Consider the following 23575-nt stretch of genomic DNA (forward strand, 5'->3'; position numbering starts at 1 on the left):
TTCCGGTTTTCTAGGACTTTCGGCACCTTGTTTAGTTCCATCTCGCACCAGAAAAGTCCTTGATAAAACATCAATTGTAACATAATCAATAATCGCCCGTACCAATGAATATCGCGAAATTGAATACTCAATGAATTACTTAGTTAACAGGAAAAAAATCCACATTTTTCATCATAGGACGTGAAATAATTATTCTATGGTGCCATTCCTAAATATCACAATATTCGCTATTAATTTGCACTTCTATTTTGCCACATCCACGTCAAATATATCACTGTCATATCGGAAATACGGCTTACGGAAATAAACTAGAGGCTAAGTAACGAGCATGGCATACCTCCAAATATTGAAGGTGTGGAATTCCATACCTTATCGAACTCCCATAAATGAATTAAATTTTCACCCTGATATACGTTCGAAATCTATTTTCGCTATGTAATTGGATACCACGTCTTAACTTATTTGAAACTGAGATAAAGATAGAAAATAAATCCGCTTATTTATTATTAGCCAGCAATTTTATGTTTAAATATGAATTACTTTACAGATATCGATGGATAAGCCGATGAAGTTTTTATCGTTATCGATTTCTGAAATTATTCTCCATATTTCATGCATGAAAAATTGGTATTCCATAGGCCCAGTGACTGATAGAACATGTTACAAAATTAGCAACATAATGAAAAGCAAAAATTCAATCACCTTCTTTTGATAAATAAATGCTACAAACTACATATACAACCAAAGCCAAATTATTGCACATCTAAACTTCTGAAAATGATATTATTATTAAATTCGTATTTTCTGTGCAAAATTTTCGTTGGTGTCGTTACTTCTTTTTATTATAGGTTCATAATTCCGATGGCCACTATAACTAATGAAAACTTTTAAAGCCAATTTGAAATTTGAATAATACGTAGGCACAAATTTTAGTTTTCAACAAGGACTAGTGTAAGAATTACTCGATACATCCAGAACAATACACTAATAAACTATTATTCAGATCGATAAAACGAAAGTAGGTCAGTCCGAGCGAAATTGAACAAGCTTTTGCCCCGACCTTCGCCGAATTGGTTAAATAACCATCCAGAATTTCTTTGGGATTTTATTCGTGAATCTTTGAAAATCTGAAAGTCCTTTGGACAGTAACTTTGGACCTAATGTAAGTTAGAAACTTTGACCAAAGCTGTACATTACAAAATTTCTCTTTCCTTACTTAGTAATCCTAATTTGAGATACCGGACTTCAAAATGTTGTGTTATAGACCCAGATAAAATCAACATCTGAATGAATTGAAGAAAAAATCTGATGAAGGTCAAAGATTATTTTATGCAGTCGAAGCTGGAAAAATCGACAACCGATTCGTTTAGCATCTGAGCAGAAGCTTGTTTACTTGTAATTCAACTGACACATGTTTCCAACATATTATTGGAGAAAAATTATATCAAATCGCTAACCAATGGTATAAAAATTCGTTGCAGTATAGATATATTCAAGAACAGTCACAAACGTTATTAGAAAATGAGTCTTCGGTTTCTTATTACAGGTTGGTTTATTCCAACTTTAGCCAACCATTATTTACGAAAGGGTTGGTATTAAACGAGAAGATGTAAATGAAATTGGTTTAGTTAGTAAAGAAAGATGAGTTGTTACTCGAACCTCTTTGCTTTACAAATTTAAGAGCAGCACCCGAAAATATTAATTCATAAATAGTTACATCATTGCTTGAAACGTACTTGGCATGAAATATTTTGAACGAGTGAAAACGCTTACAAGCCCGTACGAACAGAATGGACTGTAGAAGAAGGAAATAAGCTGTGAGTTGTTTCGATTTAAATAAGTGTTTTCCATGAAACAGGCTTTTGGAAACTTAAAACGTCTCGATTTTTTTGTTATTGGTGACTTTTTCCGATATAATTGACCTTACAATTGAATGTACAAGAGAGTGTTAATCGATTGACTGAAATTGTAATATTTTCAAACATTGTTATCTAACGAATTGCTGCCACATTTGTCGTTCGGAATTTCCATATCATGTTTTATACCGCTCAGTGTTTGATAAATCATTCTAAATGTTGGTCTATCGGAAGGTTTTTTATTCCAACAAAGTTTCATGAGTTCATAAATTGGCTGAGGTGTGTTATCCGGACATTGAAGTACGTGGCCGTCTTTGATATATTTAACCACCTCTTCGTGGGTCATTCCGTAGTAAGGTTGAAGAGCAAAACTGAAAATCTCCCACAAGCATACAGCGAAAGCCCAAATATCAGTCTCTATCGTATATTTATTATACAATATACTCTCAAGTGGCATCCATCTTACAGGAATAGCATCTTGTTCATCACCCTTGTAATAATCCTGTAGATAAATCTTTTGCGATAAACCAAAATCCGCTATTTTAACAACCATTTGATCATTGATCAAACAATTTCTCGTCGCTAGATCACGATGCACAAATTTTCTGTCCGACAAATACACCATGCCAGATGCAACTTGTATGGCTATCATAATAAGATTCATATGAGACAATCTCATATCTCTAAAAGAGTCGTTTTCAATGCTTCTAACTATGTAATTTCCCGGGGAACATGATCTTAAAAATTCGTTCAGATCACCTCTCCCCATGTACTCAAATAGCAAACACATTGGACGCCCTATCGCACAGACTCCAAGTAGTTTGACGATATTTGGGTGGTCAAACTCCGCTAGCAAACAAGCTTCTCGCTCGAAGTCTACCAACAAATCATCCGAGGCTTCATCCTTCAACATTTTCACCGCTACATTCGTGAATTCTTCTTCGGACACAAGTCCTGGTGCTTTTGCTTGGAATACACGACCAAATGCTCCCTGACCCAAGTCCCTGACATATATAATATTGTTCCTGGGAAATTCTAATTTCTCTAATTTCGGATTTAGCTGTGCCCCTGTGTGATGATAAGCGTCGTTGCTCGGCAATTTGTCCAGATCGATATTCACTTCCTAAGATTAAAAATACATTTCTGAATGAGCTGTCAGCTGTCAAACACTCTATTCGAAATGTATCACTAAGGTAGTTGTGAACGATTATTAAAAAATAAAGTTTTTACCAGGCGTTCTTCTCACTTAGCCAAATTTATATAAGTTGCTATTTCAGAATGGACGAGGAACATCAACAGCGCTTTTAAATTGGTAACACTCAGTTTGCACCAAAAGCAATATCGTTAGTCTTTGACCAGTAACAAGGGCAATAAAGCATGGGATCTGCACTGTGTGCAGACCAAGTGCAATCGGTTAAAACTTTATAAAATAGTAGATATTTAAAAAAAATCATAGTAGTCTTTGCTTTTCAAATCGATTTTAAGGCCCTTTTTTCCATCGAACACACAATTTTATAACGCATTGTCAAGACTGCCTATCCATGATAATACACCCATACTTGAACAAGGCTGTGGTGCGGTCAATTACATCGAATGAGAGTTAAATCTAATTACAGCTCGAGAAATTGAAAAAGAAATGAGAAAGGATGAATTACTGAATAATATTACAAACTATGTACTCCGAAATTTAATAGCAATGGTAAATTTTGTATAGTATTGTTTGGGAGTTGAGAAGTGGCGGGGAAAGACGGGCCCAAGTCCTTACTTCCTCCCTCTGCGCCCCTCTTTCCCCGCCTTCTTGAGGTTAGTGGAACTAGGTCCATTACTTCTCCTTGTCTTCTTTTGAATGGGAAAAATATTGTAAAACCAAAATTTCGCCGATATAAAAAAAAGAAGTGTTTTATATTTGGTACTTTTTCACACGCCTACAAAGTTTCTTCATTTCAAAGCGATGATTGGGAATGTTCACTCATTAAATTGAATTGTCTTTTTAAACTGCCAATTATAAGAGCAAACACATTTCACGGGTATAAGTAACTTAATGTAAGTAACGTGATTTTTACTTGAATAGTGACGAAATGGTATAAATAGTGAAAAATTTTACGCTACTCCGATCATATTCGTTTTTTCAATACTTTGAAGTGAATTCTAAGAAATAGGATTTGAATTTTTTGTACCAATGGTTCTTTACCAAACAAACTGAATATTTTTCATAATGTTTCAATGTAAAAGCGTCATGCTATCTATATCAAATGTTTGATAGTTACCTGTGTTTCTGTAGGATTATAGCCATGATGCTGTTTCTGCAGTCTTTGGCACAGTAGTATCGATAGAAGAAGTACAAGAATACAAACGAATCCTATTGACGACAGTATCAGTATTAATCTTGGTGTGAAAAACGCTTCCATCGTCAAGTCTTCGAGATCAATTTCCATTGTAACCTCCGTGGAGTTGGCTAAAACATGAATAGATTTTAGATGTGTCCCATTCTAAATTTCAATTGCTCGGACTAGCCAAATCCATATGGAAATGACCCTTAATTATCTTTCTATTCGTAAACCTATTGAGAAACATTATGATAACAATAATCGTAATCACTACCTAACACCCGCCATTCCCAATAGCGTTTATCCTCATACAACAGAGGGGATGGCTTGGTGACCATCATTATGCGTCTGCAGCTATCTTAAATATTTAATAGAAACACCTGCATTTGCCAGAGAAGCAAAAAAATAACTGCAGGAAACCTTAACAAGGTGTAGCTGTACCGAGTTCAAGCCTCAACTTGTCGGTTTGGTGCCTGATTAACATATTGGTAGACACTAAGTTTTTCGATTAACATTATCTAACTGTCACTTATTTAAAATATCATACCACAAATCGGTATATCGCAGAGCTCCCAGCGAACATTTGGATCCATTGTATAGCACCAGGGCATCGGTTCATCCCCACCGGCATTTCTGCAATAGTTTTCGGCATTTTGAAGTTGTGGAAAAACATCCGGAGGTCTATCGTGACTGTGAGGCTCTTGTATGGCCCATGATTGACAATCTAGTCCGGATTTTGTCTTGTTTACAAATCCAAGGTAAAAACGTCCATTACCTATCACGCAGTCACCTGAAAAATGGTTACTAGTATCTTCATAAAAATCTAGCTAATCCAAATTTCAACGTTTCAATCAGACAAAGCTGCTTTAAAACTTTCGCAAAAGAAATCTGATACCACAATTATACTAAGTAGCGCAGTAATACACATAGACGATACACTTATGAATGAATGAATTTTACCACACAAGAAATATATTGCATGCTTTTTCCGAGCAGTTACGAAACAAGGGTCCATAGACTTTCTTTGAACGTAAATTGAAATTTCAAATAACAAGCTTTAACGAACCAGTTGTGGAATGTATTTTGAAACTAGCTGCATATAATCAGAATGAAAAATATATCCTTCAACGTACGAGTGATAAGTTCAGTATTCATGTCTGTTAAAGAGGCATTTGAACACGTTTGTGGACCTTTGCTAATCCTGGGTAAGCTCTCACAGTCTGGAAGGGTGAAATGCCCTCTGGACCTGATATAGCTTGCCCTTTTTTTATGTTCTTCTATCATGGCCCAGTTCACCAAACAAAACTGTTGCCGTACTGCCATGCAGTCTTCGTAACAAAGTGGCAAACCCACGGAGTCGACACATTGCGGGAATGCATACATGCATAGTAGTTTCTAAAATGAAATATTCAACGTTGGATGAACTAGTATAAATTACGACTATTACTGCTTGTGTAAAACCAATAATGTCGTAGTAGCAGGGTGCTCCAAGTACACTAAAGGATTGATTTTTTAAGAAAATGTAGTTGCAGAAAATTAATTTTTCGTGTATTCTTGAATTTACTCATTGAGATGAACTCAACACGGTATTCCACAATTGACAATTTTTATTTTCAGCCCTAGAGCCCAGAGGAGACTCCCCTTACATATGTTGGCTTTGATTAATGATTACATTACATTCTGAATAAAACATGTGAAATTGTATTGCATTCCTAATTTGTTCGCTTTCCCTTAACTAGGCTCTTCGTTTCTCCCTTTCTGCTTCCTTTTCACTCCCACTTTCTTGAGCCATCTTCTGCCGTTCCTGGACTGGTCCAGAACTTTTATCATCTTCAAGGTTTCCTCACTTACTACTTTGCAGTTATACACTAGGTGCTTCGGTGTTTCTGAACTTCTTTTACATAGATTACACAGTTTTTTCCCGTGACTTCTCCAATCTTTGTTAGCCTTTTCCTCATTCCCTCATCTCCATCTTACTATAGTCTTCAATTTATCTTTGGTAACTGATTTACCAAGGTATTCCGCCTGACATTCCCTTCGTCGTTATGTGCCAATATTTCCTATCATACCTTAACTTATTCATTTTTCCACTTTACCGCTGAAACTATTTGTCTGCATCTTTCCTCCCGATTCTCTCTAACACTTCTCTTTCAACTGTCCCTCCTTGCTTTATGCCCTCTTGCGTCCAGCCATTTCTATTTAAGTACTCCTCCCTTGCCCTCACCCCCATCATAGCTGCATTTTCTCTTTACGTGATGCATTCATTTAAAAGTTCCTTGTTATCGGCTTTCTGTGCTGTCTTCTTGAATCTTATCATCCTTTTTCTCATGTGTATTCTTATCTTCTACAGCCCGGACCTAGTGTCCACTTTGTACGATTTAGTTGGACCTTCTCTATCCCCTTTTGTCCCTTGAATCTCCATACTTTTGCGCTATACATTATTACTGATACGACTGGGTATTTAAAGAGCATCTTTCTTCTACAGTAGCTATCTTTAAATTACCTCTGTATCAAACCTCGGACACCAATACATTCCCTTTCCTCGTCAATTCTCTGATACGACTAATCCCTTTCTTATTCCTCTTGAACAGGTACATATAACGTGCTGGATTCTGACTGACTCAAGGTAGCCTCCATCGTCTGCTACCAATACATACTAGTTAAGTAGATATAATCGATCAGAATGCATGTTATGTGTACCCTAAGTATTTGAAATCCTTAACTTCTTCTATATGTTCTCTTTTCGACATCTAAGCTCTTGTTTCGCCTTTCTCCCTCTTTTCAGGAACACAGCATGTTAGACTTTACTACATTTATTATTCTATACTACTCAATTATTGCATGATTTAATATGAAAACGTTCTCTGCCATGCTTCTTGCTTTTCTAACTCCTAAATAGGTATCTGATACCAGTATAATTTGCATCGTAAGCTGTTTTTCTCGCTTGTTTTAAATACTGCCATCATCCTGATAGAATTTTTCCTGTATTGCCTGTCGTACAGTTGACGTCACTTTCAATTTTGCACAGTAGCAGTCAATTTCAAGCTCAGCCAATAAGGAACATGATCTTGAACATTTTTATTTCAGAGTCAAAATTGGAAACTATCAGTTGTCAACATCTCTTTCAACTGCACTATAAAGACCAAATCTCTTAAGTTTCCTCTGACTTTCCAACAACACTAAATTGTATATAGAAACTCAACTGCGATAAGTTGAATTGCAAGAGTGATTCTTGCACTTTCACAATCTTCATACAAGTTGTTTGTGCGGAAAGTAATACAGTCAATATTTATTCTGGAATGATCTGTTTTCCATTTCAGACTTATATAACAGTCCCATTTCATGAAGGAATGGATTCTTTTTGCCCTTCGATATCGACAGTGACAAAATTCGCAGTTGCTTGCTATATTAATTTCATTTAAATACAATGTTCACATTATTTAAAGCATAATAATCTATTCTTATAAATGAATTTCACGAGTTTGAGCTTGGAATTGATGAATATTTTACAACCAAATTAATTTTTCGTATCAAAAACTGGATGCCTGGAGTTTTGCTCGATTAGGCTGGATCGAAATCTCAAATGACTAATAATACTGTGTTACCATATCAAGCTCTTGTGGTATGAATAAAACTTGTTAATCTAGCTATAAGAACACAATATGAACTTATGACTGAATATTGCGGTGACCTATCTTTTCATTATGTATCAAAAAAGATCGATCAGACCTTCATATACAATGAAAACTACAGAGTTTCAAAAGTCCAAGGCATGACAGAAATGAAACAAATTGGCTTAAAGTTGTATTTAGCCTCGTCAAGAGATGCTAAGAAAAATTTATAAAATGTTATAAGTATTAAGGAATATACTAAACCTCTGCAGCCGAACGACAAGGTTCAATAAGTGTTTTGATTAAATCTGTCCATAAGCCAGTCGTAATCTTTTCATTCAGCCAGTCTCCATTATTTCCATCCGAATCATTGAACCAAACTTGTCCTATACCAGTCAAATATTTTTTACAAATTTTCCCATTGTAAGGTGCGCAGTAACCCTTCATACTGGAATCTGTAGAACGTAAAAATATTTTAGCGGAGTAACTTGAAAAACGTTCCAATATTGCTCAAGTATATATCTCAATACTTACTATTTTCTGTTGATGACAGTTGGAGGGTTATGAAGAAACAGAAAATTTGCAAAAACACCATCGCGATTGATTATGAAACGTCAAAATTTTTCGCGTAGTCAGCACGTCTGTATTTTCGACGAATTAATCACATTTTTAATTGGGTTATAATTTCTTCGACAAGTCAGAAGAGAAAATCAAGGATGGTTATTGGCCTTTGAAAACACGTTTTTTTTATCATAATGCAGGGACTATTTAACTAGTGTTTATGTTTACTTTGATTCCTTGTTAGTACGTATAATTATCTTTCAAAGTGAGGTTTGTTCTAGCCAAACAAGTAATGTTGCACTTGGTTCGTCAATGACTAATTATTGTTTCCATAGGTGTTTAATTTATTAAGTGTTTCTGTTATTCCATTGCCAGTTCGTACAATGATCAGTCGACACTGTGGATCTGACATAGTTCATTTTAAATAAGGTTACAAATAGCAACTTCATGTGTTTCTGAAAAGTCAAAATTCCGATTTGTTTTATTTTCGTGGAACAGGTGGGCGAGCATACAGATTATGGATGAAGTTTCTCCCGCACTATATTTACAAATTTTTTTTTTTTAATACGGAAAAACTTCTAGGCTTATCGGTTTATAGATTCTAGATGCATATTTCCAGCACAGATTTCGTTTACTGTAAATTTATAAAGACTGTTGCCCTGGGTTGATTTTCGTAACAGTTTACCGGGTCTGGGTGGGTTTAGCCATGATGTAAAAAAATATGGTGTGTTCCTCCGGTCGAAGCATTTTCGATCTGTTCTGCACAAACCATATTTGGTTATGAACCCAATGGAAGCCATCTTTGAAAAATAAATGTACCATAATTCTATGCGTGTAGATTTCTACCTTCAAAAGGAGCGCCGAATGATCTCGAATGCGATTGGTTGAATATCCAAGATGGCTTTCGTTGGGTGCGGGCATAGTGCGGGACACGATTGGTTTTTAGAGATTGATGCGCAAGATCACACCTTGCCTACTGTCATCATGTGATACACAGAGTGTGCGATGACCATGATGTATACCTATATCTGCTTCGGAAAATTCGTCCGATACGCCACCTATCCGAAGTTCTGGGTAGTTAATATATTTCGAGATTTTAGCATCGCGACCACGGTCTTATATTGATATACAGGTCTGGAAACTCCATTGGAGGGGGTATGTCGCTTATTGAAGCAATTTTTGTGTTCATTAGTCGCCACTAGATTCGTTGCGATCTTATCAACAGCTTTGGAGGGGCCGGGGGGGGTCCAGACAAGCCGTGGCATTCGCGGTATATGTATATGGGTATTCGCTCCTCACGCTCACTCATCGTATTTATAAGGTTATCGTTATCCTGCTAACTAGACTGCAGCGACAACTGGTGGTGCTGCTAGAATCGAAATTTGCACTCGCTAAGCGACACGAATAATCGTGGCTCACAGCATAGGAGTTTCCAGACCTGTATACCTATAAGACCGTGATCGCGACTGAAGGCCAAGTCCGCACTGATTGCGAGCTTCCTAAAATTCCCCTTCTACTATTGGTTGAAAGCTAGGAAAATAACACTCAGAGCACCAAAGTGCATCCAGTGAAAAATGCTTTTACTTTAAGCTCACCTACGTCACACGAAGTGACGTCATATCAGAAATGATTTCTCCACTGCAAACATTTGATTATTGATCATTTCAGTGTATCAAGTGCCAAGCACAATGTCTTCGGTATTATTTTCAGAATTTCAAATTACTCAAGAACCCCTGCGAAGGGTGCCACTAAACCTAATAAACAACAGTCCCCTGACATCAGAAATAAATTTCGGGTGGACAACACTAGCAGGCAAATTGGTGACCCAGCGTTATAGACATACCTAATAGAAAGAAACGACGAGACCAATGTTTTTAGCAAGATATATCAGGAATTATAAATTGATTGGAATCTGATTCCAACTGACGGACCAAGTCTGATCTATTTATTTAAAACAAAGAATATACAGCTCCGCAAGATTTTCAAAAAGATTTTCGGTCAAGCGAAATTGCACATAGATTGTATTTAAAGAAAACAATACAACCTTACTATGGTTTATCAGAGTAGATATGACACATATTCTTAAAATTTTTAACTTATTTTTATTAACGATATAGCATGTGCAGTCCACAATATATTGTAGGCTGGCGTGGAATATGCATTGAGGATTTTTCGGTATATACCATCAGGGCGGAGTCTTCCGGCAAGATGGCCGCCGATCTTTGTACTCACTCGTTCCACCGCTGTTTGCATGCGCTGCACTAAGCGCGTGCGCGTGAGTATGTGTGGGGCGTCGTTACTACTTGCCGTGTGTAGGCGTTGGCAAAGCGAGCTGGGTGACATGCCGTGAAGAATTACGGCGTTTCGCGTAATCTTCTGCACGTGTATGATCGAAATAGATGTTCGTTAGCGGTTTTTCGTTGAATGACTACGCGGTGGAATTGTCTTAATAACTTCTTCAATGGACGGAACCGCAATGCGATGGTGAAACGACAGTGAAGTGAACAGTGGGAGCGAACAGCAGAGGGAATATAGAAGCCAGCCACGTATCTTGCAATGGAAACCAACTACTCCTGAGCAGACCAAAGTAATGCACGCGAGGCTGGTGTTTGGTTTCGTGCGGCGGCCGTTTATGTTTTGAATGAATTTTTAATTTTTTTTCTTACTCCGTTTTCACTAGAACTCGCTACGAGTCCATCCCTCTTGCGGAAGAACTATAGTTACGACTAATTACGTTAAATTCTTATTCCTGAAGTGATAACACGTATCAGAAGATTGTGTTCTGCGAACGGGGATACTTGTGTAAAGATCACACGAATGGTGGCAGTACAAAAGTGACAAATGATGTGAAAACTTTTTTCACAAAATCGTAGTAATACTAGTTTTACAATGTAATATTCCAGTTATCGTAAAAATAATATGATGTAAATTGAAAGGTTTTACATGGTGTCTCGTGGCTAAAGCGCGAGAATTAATACAAGCTCAATCAAAGTTCTCGAGTCTAGAACGAATTAAGGATTTATGGAAGGCAAAAACCTCGAAGAAAATAGCTCGAAGCAACGCCGGGGGACGCGGCGTGACAGTAGCTGAAACGAGCGAAGACGTGAACCGTTGCATCCGTGAACACAGACGCACGGTTGTCATTTTAATTATATGAGAAGAATAATAATATATCTTTACGAAAAATAAAAGATTTCAACCAATTTAACCGTCGCCGCGCATCATGTTCACACATGACATTTCACGCAGGTAAGTTGAATTTATCGTGTCTTTATACTTGTGAAAAAAATTGTAACATCTTCTCGACGTTGCAATTTGTTTACGCGTTATTTTACCCTGAGCAGAGTTTGGCCCTGTATGATTATTACCTGCCTGCAGCGGGCACTCTAAGTAAATTATTATTTTACGCTTCTTGCATTCAATGGTTGCTTGACAATTGTGGTAAATCCTTTCACAGTACTACAATGTTCAGTTAGCCGATTTTTCTGTTTATATCGTATTAGCTGACTCAATTCCGTAAATATTCCAGGTATTAAGCTTTCCAATATAACTGTATTACAGCCAATCTGTCACTAATTGCAGAGGCGGCCACTTGTCAATGACACATACTTTCTTTTTGTAAACATTTTCGGGTCGCGGTGACGATTGGTGGAGCCTCCTCCCCCCCCCCCCCCCCCCGGACCCCTGCCGTCCACCCAAAATTTATTCCGGCTCTTTCATTAGCTCCACTCACCCCCCGTAAGTGGCCATCAGTCAAATGCAACTACTTTTTAGTGACAGAAACGCGCGTGAGCAGAACGAGTAGAATGCACGGATGGCAGGTGAGGAGGGCGTGGGGGGTGTTCCTCTAACAATTCTATTTGGGTATTCATTACTCAGAACAGATTTCTAACCAACGCAATGTGTCGGCATTGCAAATTGACAAAAAAATTGAAATAACTAACACACAAGAAATTACAAACAATAAAATACATCGCGTGACATATCTTATATAATAAAATTGTTCGGTTGATCAGTTGTTTTGACGGCGAATAAAAATAAATAAACGGATAAATTTAAATAACTGATGCAGTGTGATGAACAGAGTAGATACGTGGGCGGGTGAACCTCGAACTATGTATATACGTATACAATATACATACATACCTATATAAGGTTATTGCCAAAGTAGTACGTCACTTGACTTATTGTGACAACCGTCGGTATTCACTTCAGACCTTTTGTTTTTAACGCGGGTACATACTGACAATGAGTATGTACGCTGGGTATGTATACTGCGAGAATTCGTCTAAATGTCTGATGGGCAATTTAACAGGGTAATTCCTCCTGCATTTATGTTAATCAGGGTACATTTAACCGATCGACGTTTGTTCACTTTTCGCAATTGGCTAAATTCTTTACTTTCTCCAATCATAAAACATAAAATGAATGTTTGCCCGTAAAATGTACCCTTTTTTTTGTTCAGGGAGAATCAGAATAAGCGAATAGTTGCCTGTCGAACTAGTGCGAAAGTTGGTTTTCTAATGTCAAATGTTGTGTTTTTGAATCGCGCAATCGAAAAATTTTACGCTCACAATCAGTTTGGTAACCAGATGAAAATTACTTTTTTTAGAAGAGGGGGGTGGGGGGCAGGCTATACACGACAGTCTTCTACACTGTAATTTTAGTAGTTCCGAAAAATTGAGCACGCCATTTTAAATAATGATTGGAGAGATTATGCACACTGAAAGATCATGATACGATCATATTTTGTGCCTCCTTCGTTGTTGTGGAAACCAATTAATTAAGTTACGACTTCCACCAATTCAAAATTGAAAAACGCATCATCTACAAATTAGTAGTCTTTTGTATGTGCTGATTTTGGCTACAGCTGTTGAATTTTGTACTCCATAGGTAATCGGGAAACGCAATTTTTGTAAAATTTTGAATAGTTTCAATACGCGTGCATTAGGTGCTATTTAATTGCTATTAAAATATGCAGGTCTCATTCGTTTCTTGAATTATATAAGGGTTTTCTATCGATAAGTTAAATCCACTTCCGCCGCGGTCCAAAAGAGAAGCGCTTGCTTCGGAATCAAATCGTATCGCGATCTTCGTTGCGCACGAATTACATGAAGCTGAAGCTAGCAGCCGGAGTTAGCACCCAAACGTGTTAAACTTTTTGAAAAGAGAAAAATGCAGTACAGTTTTATCCTCACGATTCTATAAAAGTATTGGGAGTTCAAGGTATTTCGGAAAATTTTGATTTTCGGACTTCATTACCTTCTTCGAATGAACATTGGAAACGTTTAGCTGCTGATTATGGCTGCTAGTTTCATCCTCGTCGAATTACGTGGCATTTACGTGCTTTGAAAATAAGCAGGTGTCATTTGTTTTTCTTTTTTTTTAATTATATAATGATCTTCTGATCAAAACGCACTTCCGGCCCAAAAGAGAAGTGCTGCCTCGGTATCTAATCGAAATCAGATCTCCGTTGTGCAAGATTTGTGTGCTATTCACGTGCTATCAATAACTAAAATTGTGTAATAATTTCCACTCACATGGCCTGTATAAGAAAGCCGCTTATTTCTTAGCAGACCTACATGGAAACAATAATACGCTCGTTCAGCAAATTTAAGTGTCAATGTACACCGGAAAAAAGCATTGGTTGAACCAAAATCAAAACGGCGATTACTGGTGAGTAAACTCAGATTATCTTCCGGTTGCCATAATTACTCAGTTGATGTGATAAAATATTTTGTGGCAGATGTAAGAGATAACGAAACATTCTATTATATTACAAGATCTTTAGTTGTAACAAAATCCATGTTTGTCCGCCCGTAACCTCCACCATTCTATTTTGTTCAACCAGACTTTTTTCTGTGTGCAGAGACAGCAAGAAATTTTGCTGCCGAAGCAAGAATTTTCACCGCATTAGCAGATTTTATTACGTTGAAGTTAGTAACGTTAACTTCACGATGCAGGTTTAAGAAAAACTGTTTTTTCGCAACCTTAAGATTATATAATATTTGTAAAACCCTAATGGGGCTCATATTTTGAAAAACAAACTCCTTCAAATTCATTCTAAAATTGCAACGTAACGATTTTTTTCGTAATGTTTACTCAGGTTAACGGAAGTAACTTCAATTTTGTACGATTTTCTATGTACCTATATTCCAGTGAGCTACCCAATTTATCACGACTGTTTTTAAACCACCGGCGGAACTGTCGGTTGAAATTAGTATATGATTTACAGGATCGTATAAGATCGTCAACAGTCAATTTTACAGACAAGATCAATGAAAATGGAGAATAACCAACCGAAGTAAATATTTCCTTCAATCTTACGTCATCAGTATTAGACATCTCGTAATTTCATTTTATACTTGATTACATTTCGATCGTAAATCACATGCAGATGGAATGAATTACAATATGATTAAAGAATTTTACAATGAGCGTGAATTAAAATATCAATTCCATTTGTATTTACTAATTAGAGCAAAAATTTGCTTTTTACTTTCACGTTTGATTGTCTGACGGAATCAAGTACAAATTACACATGTAATTAGCAAGCAATTTCGGTTTAATTATAATTTTTACAAATGTAGTTGACATCTTTATCTTCTGCAACTACAATTTTTTAATTTTTAAAATGAATCTGTTCGGAGATGGAAATATTTACACTTCGAGATGTTCGCCTCATTCTGCATTCTAGGATTGAGCGATACTGACGATACGGTTGTTGCAAAAATCACAAAGGATAATAGACAACGAAACGTAAAAATACAGACAATAGAAATAGAGCATACTAATTAGATAAGAATACTCACCAGCTATGTACAGAAAGAAGATTGACAATCAAGACTCTGTACAATAATTTGTAGACAGATGAGACATACATGTGCGATACAGGTATGGTTCACCCTTCACTTTTTATACAGTGAATTTGCACAATTTCTGCATTAAATCTGAAATATCTTGTATGCGGCTACCTATGTAAATATACGGATGTGTACAAACGTATACAAGTATTATCATCACGTATACTTATATGAATGTTTCTTTCTTTGTACCGTATACCTTCTCCTATATCATTCATCCTATTGCGGTGAAACTTTGGTGAGTTCTGCGCACGCCACGAAGTAATACTAAGTTCGTGGCGCACGCCCGCGAACGTTTCCGAATCGGTACAACCATTTTCCTATAGGTGGCGCGCGAATCGTATCAACAAATGAATGTATTTCACATAGCTTAGGGCTTAGAGCATGTACAGTATATGCTCTAAGGTTTAGGGAGAGTTCGTATGATTTCAAAACACTTTCTTTCAGTGGCATTGAAACGCATGCCGGGAACGAAGCCGCAGGCAACAACTAGTACAAAATACGAATGAAGTCATTGGAAGGAAGTGTTTTTGCAAAATCTGAGCATGTTTTGCGCTTTATTACGGCTTACGTAATTTCAAACAATTCTGAGGTCGCAAAATAACAATTTTTTCAATGAAAATGCATTGGCAAATTAAACTTGGCGAACTTGAATCTCATGTTTAGAAAGCTACTCACAACAATTCTCAATTTAAAGGAAATCTCCCAGGTACACACGGGGACAGTAGTTCGAGAACTGCGAATTTTTCGGCCGTGCCGATTACCTTGGCAGTAGAGTCAGCCCGCAGCGCCACCACCGGCTTGTGATTACAACTATTTTGTACATTTGGCAGAACATTTATTCACAAATTAAATACTAAAAAATCATTCCTTTACAATGTGAAACACATTTGAACTCTTTTGGAAACTTGATGTAGCTATATTTTTTTGAACTTTTTAAAATCCTTGGCCGAGATATTTTTCCTTTGATAAAGCCACAAGCATGCGGAATTATGCAACAATGCGTAACTTGCAGAATTGTACAAGATAATGAGTATTCTAATATAGATAAAGATAAGATGTAAATATTAATAAGATGAAAATAAAAATTCTCTACAAAAGATGAAAGATTTCTCGTGCAATTATCTCTAAACGGTAAGATTAGCTTAATTTTCATCTAGATAAATAAAAACATAGCAATGAAAGTACAAAATTCCTAATATACTGAGAAAAAAGAATTGTTTACTTCACACAAAATTTCTTTACATGAGGCAAAAAAAAAATCATGTTGCTGCAAATTATTTTTTGCGAAAGGCAACGAAATATTGGCGGAGTTTACCAGACAATGTACGTTTTTGTAACAACGACAGATTTGGTTAGATCAAGTCAAATTTAGTTTGAGCGACAATATTACATTGTGTTACTAGTGCAGAACGTGGTTGATTTCTGACGAGAGTGAAGTTTGCGGCATAAACCGTAGGCAAGTGTTACAGCAACCACACGATATTGTCAGATATTGTCGTATGATTACTTTATTTTATGCAACACCTGTGAAGGAAAGTTTGGTTTGCGAATCATTCAAGGTTCTACTGAAAGCATTTAAGATCTTACGCTGAATGGCACTGTGCGTAAAATTGAATTATTCGAAAGTGTGCATGTGCCAAAAATAGCCCTACTATGTCATAAACGTGTAGCGCTTCAATTATGCGCATGCGCTAACGTTATTTTACCGCAGTATACGGAAATGGAGTACTTGAAGCGCGCTTTACAGGATTTGATTTGGTCCAAGAAGAAATTCCAAATTGATTCCCAATCATTTTTGGGAATCTATATCAGAGTCTTGCCTCCGAATGGCGTCACTTTTGTTTCAGCATGCGTTTTTCTTATCTTTGTACCGTAAAAAACAGTAGATAAGACAAAGATGCGTAAAATTTATCTACGATGACTATCTTAGGTAATACTATCTAGATACCGTACGATAAACTTGAGATTTATATTCTCCGAGTAATTTCACATCAGTCTGCTCGTGTGGAAGAGTAAAAAAGCTAGTTCAAATTCAATGATAGTTGTTTCTACAGTTTATTTCACAGAGAATACTGGTTCATTTAAGAAATTATTATCGTTTTAGGTGAGGCAGCCCGTAGCTGGGAGGAAGCTACAGTGATCAGCTGCTATGTCAAACAATCAGCTGGTTGACTCCTGTCTGTAAGTCTAAATTTTGCAAATTTTTCTGTACACACACCTTTATGTGGTTTCCGATACATTTTCTCTTATTTGAGATAGAAAAAATGTAATTGAAGCAAGAAGGAGATAAGAAATAAGTAGAGAATAAATTTTGAAAATGAGGGTTTTCCTTAAACCGATCAGACGATTTCTGGATCTTCGTAACGGTCGTATTTTTCACTCTTACTAAAAAGTGGACTGGACACAAATAATTCAGTTATTTTAACTCTCGAAGACTTTGAGGGAATGATTGAAGAAAATAAATCACGCAGTAACAAACTTTATGCTCATTTCTTTTCCATCTCATAAACCATCAAAACACACGCTGAATTTAATTCCTATACTTTTGTTACATTGACGTTGCAAATTCCTATTGAATTTCGCAGTAACTTGCTTGATCCGCGGTATAGTTGGGAAGAAAACAGTACATTATGTAACAAGAGAATAATTGGTATTATCCCCGTGTTACATAATGTACCTACTATTTTTCACGCAAATTCCCTCATATACTTTTTCCCCGCTTATCAGGTTAATAAAGTGGCTATTATAGTTGAATCGGGAATAGAATTATTTTTGTAACAAGTTGGAAAGTGGGTGCAATTAATATATGATTTCTAATACAATATTCTGCATAATAAAGTGAACTTTCTAAAATGAAGAACACAATGTAAACTAGGCTGGTGAATCGGCGGATCGAGCAGAGACAAGAGCACAACATAACGCGCACTGAAATTACGCAGAGGTGACTAATTAGCTGACGCATCGCACGTTTTAGCACGCTGTAACTCGGGCTAATGAGACTGCGGATTAGCACCAATGTTGAAAGCTCTAGGTAGCATGAATTACCCTCACTATCCAGTATTTTGTTATTCTTTTAAATTATAAGCTGTATCGGTTTTAGTCTACTTGTACAGTGTAATTGTGTAACTGAAAAACTGTAGTGGAAAAGGCTTTCAAATATTGCCTTGGACATTTCTAAATACTATAAATAATCTTATTTTGAAACACGTTATTGTACAGATCTTTTGAGGCATGAAATTTAATAAATTTAATAAGTAATAAAAGTGGTACGATATTTTGAGCCAATACTTCTTCTTGTGCTCTGTTTGAATATTTTTAGTACGACACAAATTATCTCTGCATTATAAGTAGCTCACCACCATTCTGTACATTTTTTTGTACCAAGACTTTGCAATAGTGTTGAAATTTTAGTAATTTATTTCATTTTGACGTTTCATGGTAATCCTTAGTGACTGAAATTGGTTTAATAATTATTTTATCATCTTTGAACGAGGAAACCTATTACACTTGTGCATGGTAGTATCGTGTAACCATATTCGACCAAAGATAGCCAGCCTAATGGGAGTTGGCGTGTCCGCAAATTTAAATGGTAATCTACCGATAGTTCAAAAAATATCCAGTAAATATTAATGTCTTACATTGGTATTTTTGTGGTATTTAAATTTCCATCCCACTTTTTAGACGAAGATTGAATACCCAACGTTACCGACAAAACACCTACTGACATCTTATTTTACCGTCAAACACTCAAATTGACAATAGTACCAACTAGCATCTAACGGAAAAATTGCCCACGGCAAGTTCTCTTTGGTAGGATATGGTTACTAAATGATTGTAGTAAGTAGGAGGTAGTGAGTAAAGAGATTGTGGTTCAGACTCGTTCGAAAGATTCGCGTTAGAGTTGTTATTGTACGAGAGCGAGTCACTGAAGCGAGCACACTTGTAGCCAAGAAACGAATCGATAACGACGATAGCGCCCGCGCCTGCGCGAACCGAAACTTCTGATTCGACCACTGAGCTACAAGCACGTGTATTGTAGCTATTGAAAGCAGTATTCAGGCCATGTAGTACTCCTACCTTTACCGACCGAACAAACTCACTCTTTTTCTTCCTATATTAAATAAATAAACGAAGGGAAAGGGTTCAAATTTCGACGGCACATCGCTCTTTTGTAGCGGAATTCAGGAAAGTTACTCACATCCCAAAAATGTGCTGTTTTTTTGCGCCGTGGTACTATTTCCACATTTCCCGCATTTCAGGGGCCAAAAAGTGCATAGTTGAGATACTTTCCACCATTCCGCAAAGAATAAGGAGTAAAATGAGCTGTCGTTAAACTGTTTTCATGCAATATTGAGGTCGCTAGACGAGAAATAAGAATGACAATAATTTCGTAAATAAAAGATGGAAATGTCGAAATAGTAAGACGTGTCAAAAAACGACACTTTTTTGACGATTTTCGAAATATGAGTAACTTTTGTGAATTCTACTATAAAAGAGCGATGCGCCGCCGAAATTTGAACCTTTCCATTCGTTTGTTTATTTAATATAGGAATTAAAAGGGTGAATTTGCTCGGTCAGTAAATGTAGGAGTATTACAAGACCGTAAGCAAAGAAACGAAATAAAGATTAGGTAGTAAATACCTAGTGGGAGACTTCTAGCCGAAAAACAGGAAACCAGAGAGGGAAACATTAGGATGATATCCTGTCTGTCCCTCCTCATTTGTCCCTTAACTAACCGATCACGTAACAAACGTGGTTTCGGCCAATCAGGGTTCATATTCTGTAATTTCACTTTTCACATTTCCCACCATCAAAGCACTGTAATTGGTTTGCAAAATTTAGTCAAACTGCGCGTTGATATTGTTAACAAAATTATGATCGTGAAAATGTACTTCTTTTATAGAATCCTAAACGACAAGTGATACAGTGATAGCGAGTTCAACTTAGAGAAACAACGTGCACTGAGTGCCGTTTTCGATAAGGCTGAAATTAATAACATTAACGTAACGACACAGCTGGGCAAAAGTCATTATTGCGCAATTTTCGAATACCTCGAGGAGTCGGCTTTACGAAACATAAGTATATTTTATTTATCATGGTTTACTAAATTTTGAAGATTTTTATAGATTCGAAGTACCGATTTTTCTTAAACATGCATCGTTACAGTAACGTTGCTAACTTCATCCTTCTAGTTTTCGTATTTTAGCGCCACCATTGATTGAAAACCAGGATATCTACACGCAGTTTGTACGTTTTCTGTAAATCGCGTGGCAAACTTAACGTTCAGTATAGCTGTGAGGCTTTTTTTATTGTTGTATTGAGACAATGTGTTGTAAGAAACATTTAGATTAATACGATTCCTGCCACCAAAATTCAGTAGTAAAATTCTGTAATTGAATTGGACAACTATTGCACCGACATACTGCACATAAACATCATTTCAACACGTTTTCCGTCACTATAGTACATTAAATTTGGACTTATGATAGTCTTTTTTTCTGTAAGTACAACAAACTTTTTGCATTGAAGTAGCGTTTAAAAGGTCAAGATTACATCATAGGAATATCATTTCATTTATATTTACCGAGATGTTTACTATCATTGGTGCAAATATAATTAATTGGTTTTTTTTTTTTTCACCTCTATTCTTAATTTTTAATTCAATAGGTGGGGTTCGTTGATTCTTAATGTTGTACCCAAGCTGCACTTGAATTTTAAGTTGCAATTAAATTTTTTGCTCGTAAACGACTTAAAAATAGTAAAATGTAAACAAAATTACAGAGCAATCTCCGGGTTAAAAAGTGAACTTTCGTACCTTTGTGTTCCGTTTACATACATACTACTGAATCTCTGGAATAAGTGTTTATGCATTTCACTGGCTGTATTGTCGAAAGAAAATGCAGAAAACGCTAGAGTGTATTACGGTAGTGGGGGAAGCACCCGAGCACGGATTAAGAGAAGTGGCACTATTGAGAGGTTGTACTGTAATAAGTAAGATAACCAGTCCAAGTCATCGTTGAACATATTTAATTATGTACAGTAGACTCTGTTTGAATTTTTGCTTCCAATTTTCAATATTGTGAGCACCTCACTTATAAGCTTGTGCCCAAAAATCGTTTAGGAAGCTCTTAGCGTCAGGATTGACCACCAATAAGGTCCGATGGCAAGGCAACTGCACAAGAATGAGCATGTGCACATTGACTCCCTCGTCAGTGGCTTTTGCAGATGCTCAACTAAGTCACACATGGTTTTTTCGAGATAGAAAACTTTGCATTTCTATGCCAATCACACTTAGTTTTCCTGACAGAGCTCTTTCAGCCTTTAAGTTGAACTTTTTGTAAACAACCACTGCTGTACTGCAAATAAGGAAAGTGGTTAGAAAACGCAATAGCAATATCTGTGTCTCAAATCTACCATCGCTAAGTCGATTTTATTGTTGTACCTGCAGCAACAATATTTTTTTATTGCTGATTGCATGATCGATTACAAGAATGCAAGAGTTAATGTTTCTAGTCTTATTTTATTCATTTCTTTTCGCGAGATTATTCTTCTGTACATTGATAAAGGTTAACTAATAGTGAAGAAACTTCATGCAGTAAAATTGTTTTCTTGCTTGTTTTTACCTATGAATTTTATAGCTGCAGAGGGCTAAAATATATTTCACATTTTTTCAGACGAGTACTTCAAGAAAAAGGTCCAGACATGCCTCAATATACGTAAGTACTTTGAGATATTAATTAGTTCCTCATTGACTTTTTCATTAATATGCAGAATTTAATTATGACTTAATTTTGTGCCACAGAGGACAAAATGACACTGATTACCATGGTAGCAATGGACAGACTGATACACACTCCTTGCACTCTTCACATTTATCTGTACAAGAAGATCCATTGGTCATGCGATCCCACAAACAGCAAACATCTCAGCAGGTATATTCTCACATTCTGCAACCTCAGACTTACTCAGTTATGGTGGAAACTCGCCAAACGTCACCTATGGAAGTGAAAAAGTCACAGCCTGTTTCACACCACTTATCAGTATTGTATAGTTAATGGTATAATTCTACTTCAGGTCACAACAGTTACCAAGGTTGTGCGCGAAGTCTCCCACATGGAACCAGACACGGGTGCTGTAAGCTACATGTCAGTGCCACTGTTGCCACAGGATTACCAGCATGCTGATCCACGATATCAAGCAGACCCTTATATGGTTGGATTTGAGCATTACGACGGATATTTGGGCTATCCCGCACAACCTGGATATCCTGGACCTCATGGGCTTTACATGCCACGACCTCATTCTCCTCATAGTCCGCACAGCCCGTCCGAACATAGTCATGCTTCTCCGACTCATGGTAACACCGTTTACTTGATTTTATCAATAATGTAAAGATTAATAAAATAATAATAATAATAAATATAAGTGGAAAAGAGTTTTTCCTTTTTTATTTGAAGACCGAATTCTGCTCCAGTGGATATATTTTCAATTCTCGATGAATCACTTTTTATTAATCCTTACAACCACTTCACTGTTGCATATATTTCTTGTCACAGAGTATTTACGAAAATCAGCTCCTTACTTAGAAGCAGGCTATAACGATGTGGACCCAGGCTTGAACTCGGGATTGCAAGATCATTATCGTATCACGCCTAGTCCCGGAGGCCCTGGAGACCAATATGGTGAATAATTTGCTCATTTTCACGTCGTTTCAGACGATGTTATTTAATCGCGTTTTAAGAACTATTAGTATTAATGGGCATGGGCACAGATATTGTCTTTAACTTGTGTTTAACAGATGTTTGTTCTGCTATTATCATAAGCAGTGCTTGTATTCATAGAAATAATTTTCCTTTAGATCAAATCAGTAACTCATGGAACATGGATGATTCTGGAGAACCTTCTCAACATCCACATGGTAACTACATGTTTATAAATATTACATTATACTACTGTAAACGAACTGAATCTTTGACTGACAGCTTACATAGGTATGTTCAACTTGAACGTATCCAAGTAACTACATTGAATAAGACTGCAATGCAATCTATTCAGCACAAAAATTGGAACTTGTTGGAAAATTTTACCGTTTGAAAAATGGCAGCAATTTTGCTCATCCACAAAATAAAAAAACACGTATTCCCTCAGTCAGGCAATATCAAGATTTAACAATGAGTATGTATTCTTTCAAATTGAAAGATAGTGTTCATCAGACAGAATGACTGGAATATCATTTAGAAATACAATAAGAATGAAAGCAATGTAGGTTCTGAATTCCTATGTGCAAACGTCAGCCTGTGTTCCTTATGGTGTACCTAAGTAAAACCAAGTAAGATTGAACGTTTGAACTCGAA

At 36.6% G+C, this 23575-nt stretch overlaps 2 protein-coding genes across 19 annotated transcripts in view; one reads left to right on the forward strand and one right to left on the reverse strand.

Annotated features, from left to right (window-relative positions):
* Nucleotides 1-1860: 1860 nt before the first annotated feature.
* LOC124180563 (tyrosine-protein kinase transmembrane receptor Ror2) lies at nt 1861-9342 on the reverse strand. 8 transcript variants are annotated; one of them, XM_046566231.1, is made up of 7 exons: nt 9202-9342; nt 8329-9109; nt 8059-8249; nt 5317-5578; nt 4731-4973; nt 4124-4311; nt 1861-2979 (listed from the first exon to the last, which is right to left on the reverse strand). In XM_046566231.1, the coding sequence occupies exons 2-7, from the start codon at nt 8387-8389 to the stop codon at nt 1978-1980; spliced, it is 1947 nt and encodes a 648-aa protein (XP_046422187.1). In that variant the 5' UTR covers nt 8390-9109; nt 9202-9342; the 3' UTR covers nt 1861-1977. The 8 variants fall into 8 exon arrangements, with proteins under 8 accessions (XP_046422187.1, XP_046422188.1, XP_046422191.1 ...); XM_046566232.1 differs by having other exon boundaries at nt 8329-9114; XM_046566235.1 differs by having other exon boundaries at nt 8329-8810; nt 9175-9342.
* Nucleotides 9343-10609: 1267 nt separating this feature from the next.
* Nucleotides 10610-23575, forward strand: part of LOC124180924 (catenin delta-2) — a 29574-nt gene continuing 16608 nt past the window's right edge. For 2 of the 11 annotated variants that reach the window (XM_046566858.1, XM_046566859.1), the window contains exons 1-8: nt 10612-11604; nt 17326-17402; nt 18097-18162; nt 21896-21937; nt 22024-22153; nt 22296-22578; nt 22778-22903; nt 23080-23139. In XM_046566858.1, the coding sequence (XP_046422814.1) occupies nt 17371-17402; nt 18097-18162; nt 21896-21937; nt 22024-22153; nt 22296-22578; nt 22778-22903; nt 23080-23139 (739 nt within the window). In that variant the 5' untranslated portion in view covers nt 10612-11604; nt 17326-17370. The other 9 variants (XM_046566855.1, XM_046566860.1, XM_046566857.1 and 6 more) reach the window with 9 other exon arrangements.

The sequence above is a fragment of the Neodiprion fabricii genome, chromosome 4 (assembly GCF_021155785.1).
Source record: "Neodiprion fabricii isolate iyNeoFabr1 chromosome 4, iyNeoFabr1.1, whole genome shotgun sequence".
Taxonomy (NCBI): domain Eukaryota; kingdom Metazoa; phylum Arthropoda; class Insecta; order Hymenoptera; family Diprionidae; genus Neodiprion; species Neodiprion fabricii.